Genomic DNA, 2701 nt, shown 5'->3' on the forward strand with positions numbered 1-2701 from the left:
TCCTCGGCTCAGGCTGCCTGCCTGCACCAGCTGCTGCGGCGTGAGAGTCCACCCGGACCTGGATGTTGGGATCTGTAGTCCTATACAGGGCCATAACTGTAGTCCTATACTCGGACCTGACGCGTGTAAAACTATTATTCATCAAAGTGAACTTAGACTATGCTATTATTTATTACTATTGTATTATTCTTTTACAAAAACAAAATTATATAAATGTTTTCTTTTTTTTGCATTTGTCACTTGTTAGAGTTTGTTCAGTAACCAAACCGGGGTCAATTGTATACTGTTCCAGTTACAAATGTATATATTTTATTGTTGTTAGTATAGTTTGTTTCATCACATTTCACTTCTTTATTTACACCCCCTTTAAGTGTATCAACAAAATGGGATTTTGTATTCTCAGGAGAACATTATTCTGCAACACCAATATTACACCTTTTTATTTGTTCATTCAGTTCCAGAGACACAACACAAATGATAGCTGACTGCCACCTGGTGTCAGAACTTGTTACACACATTTATGCTGGACATGTACATTTGTGTCAAAATGTATCTACTATACATTTTGTTTCTTAAATAAAAAATAAAAAAAATACCCCCAAAAAGTTGAAAGCTATATGTTTAATTAATGTATTATGTATTTTTTCCACTTCCCCCAACTGTACTTATTGCCAATTCCCATCCGGTCCTCTGTGATGGAGTGCGAGTGAGTGTTTCCTCTATAGTCTTCACTACCTGGGAGGCTGTAACTAAACTCAATTTTAAAGTTACTCACTGGTAGCTTTAGTATTCACTTTTCTATCTGCCCCATTGAGATAGTCCTGATCGGCATAGATAAGGAAACCAGTGAAGGTGCTGTCTGTCCAGAACGGGTCGAAGAAAAGCCCATTCTGTTCCGCATAGAAGATCTGAAGCCAGACCTGATCTCCGCGCTGCAGGCGGAGAATGGTGGAACCGGACGACACATCTTGGTTCCCTGTGTTACCATCAAACGTCTTGATCTTGTACTGCCCGTTGTGGACTAGTCCGATGGCCAGGTGCTTGTTGGCCAGTGTGACATCATAGGTGAAGTAATACACCCCAGGAAATTCACAGGCAAACTTCCCAGTGCTGGAGTTGTAGTGGTTCCCTTCATTCAGCAGGATGCGGGTGAACCGAATGGGCAGACGTTCTTTGGGGTAACTCTTTGTTATCGCCACTGAGAAGGCCGAGCGGGCTCTGTTACCACAGTCACAGCCTCCCGGAGCACCTTGCTCACCCCCGTCGCCTGTCTCTCCCTTCTTGCCCCCAATTCCGGACCCCCCCGGGGTCCCATGAGGCCCCTTTAGACCCCTGGGTCCTGCCCTGCCAATAATCCCCTCACGTCCCTCAACACCTGGCTTGCCCTGGTTCCCAGGCCTCCCCGGCTCACCTGTGGACATACAGTGACAACAGTATGCTATACAGTAAAAACACAACTACATAATAACAACGAACAAAAACAATACATCTGCCATTGACATGAAGTAGCTTCCTTAACATGTGCAACCACCAAAGCAAGAATCCAGTTAACGTATGTAAAATAAGTACCATGGTCTCCCTTTCCTCCTTTCTCTCCATCCTTTCCATCCAGGCCGTCCTTCCCCGGGGCCCCCATGGGGCCCGTGGTCCCGGTAGTTCCTGGAAATCCGGGGTTTCCTGGTGGCCCCTGTGGCCCCGGCAGACTGCAGACAAGCTGGGATGAGTGGATTGTGATGTTGCGTCCTTTATAGATGCCGGAGGAGTATATCGACTGGGAGGAGGTGATGGACAGCAAACAGAACAGCAGGCATATGTGGAGCATGATGGACCCTTATAGGAGACAAGGGTGCCCGTATGATTCTTTGCTAATATCTCTGGACTGGCAAAACGTCTGTCCACTAAATAATATTATATAATATTCCTATTGATACATATTATGTATGAATATGTTCATGATACAGGGAGTGAGTCCATGAAGTGGCTACTGGCTAGGCTACAGACATATTGCCTAAACACAACAGAGAATGCCTTGTAGATAAAGTATAAACTGAATCACATGATTAGTTTCACACTATGACTCCATTCTACACAGATTCATTTCTAGTTAATGTATAGCGTGCATCAGATTGTAGTAGGCCCGGGCCTGCTGACAGCTTGTTCTTGTAAAGAGAACATTCTGGAGATTTGTAACGATCAAGGTACTCACCAGCTGATAAGTTATAGGCTGTGGGCATTCTTCTTCGCAACTGCACAGCTTCTTTTTCCACATGGGAACACACAACAAAGTTGCCTACATGGTTTTCCAATATTCAGACCACATAGCACTCGTGAGTAGTGAAGCATAAATAGAAGTAGAAATCTGGTTTGGGCTGAATCACACGATCCATAACATCCGCCCTTGTTTAGGCGAACACACTCTGCACAGGAATGCCTTCACAATGATGTAATTACATTACACTCAACCCAGTGCAACAGTATTGCACAACTGAGGCTGACACATAATCATTTGTTCCTATGACCGTATATGAGAAAATAGGACTTTAAGCCAATTATTAGATGAAAAGCATGAGATGTAATCATAGCTTCAAGTTTTTCCCCCCGTTATAATTGATGTAAAAGACAAACTTGATATACTTCCAATATGCTATATTTTATCTTTAGACTATATTAAATTGTAGATTTATTTTTTTAAGTTCAGCAT

At 43.3% G+C, this 2701-nt stretch overlaps 1 protein-coding gene across 1 annotated transcript; it reads right to left on the minus strand.

The window, feature by feature from the left end:
• Positions 1-281: 281 nt before the first annotated feature.
• On the minus strand, positions 282-2415 carry c1qtnf2 (C1q and TNF related 2). Its single transcript, XM_080773719.1, has 3 exons — positions 2207-2415; positions 1570-1830; positions 282-1411 (listed from the first exon to the last, which is right to left on the minus strand). The coding sequence occupies exons 1-3, from the start codon at positions 2232-2234 to the stop codon at positions 768-770; spliced, it is 933 nt and encodes a 310-aa protein (XP_080629845.1). The 5' UTR covers positions 2235-2415; the 3' UTR covers positions 282-767.
• Between the last annotated feature and the right edge of the window lie 286 nt (positions 2416-2701).

Source organism: Protomyctophum bolini (assembly GCF_963924005.1).
Source record: "Protomyctophum bolini genome assembly, chromosome: 10".
Classification (NCBI taxonomy): Eukaryota; Metazoa; Chordata; class Actinopteri; order Myctophiformes; family Myctophidae; genus Protomyctophum; species Protomyctophum bolini.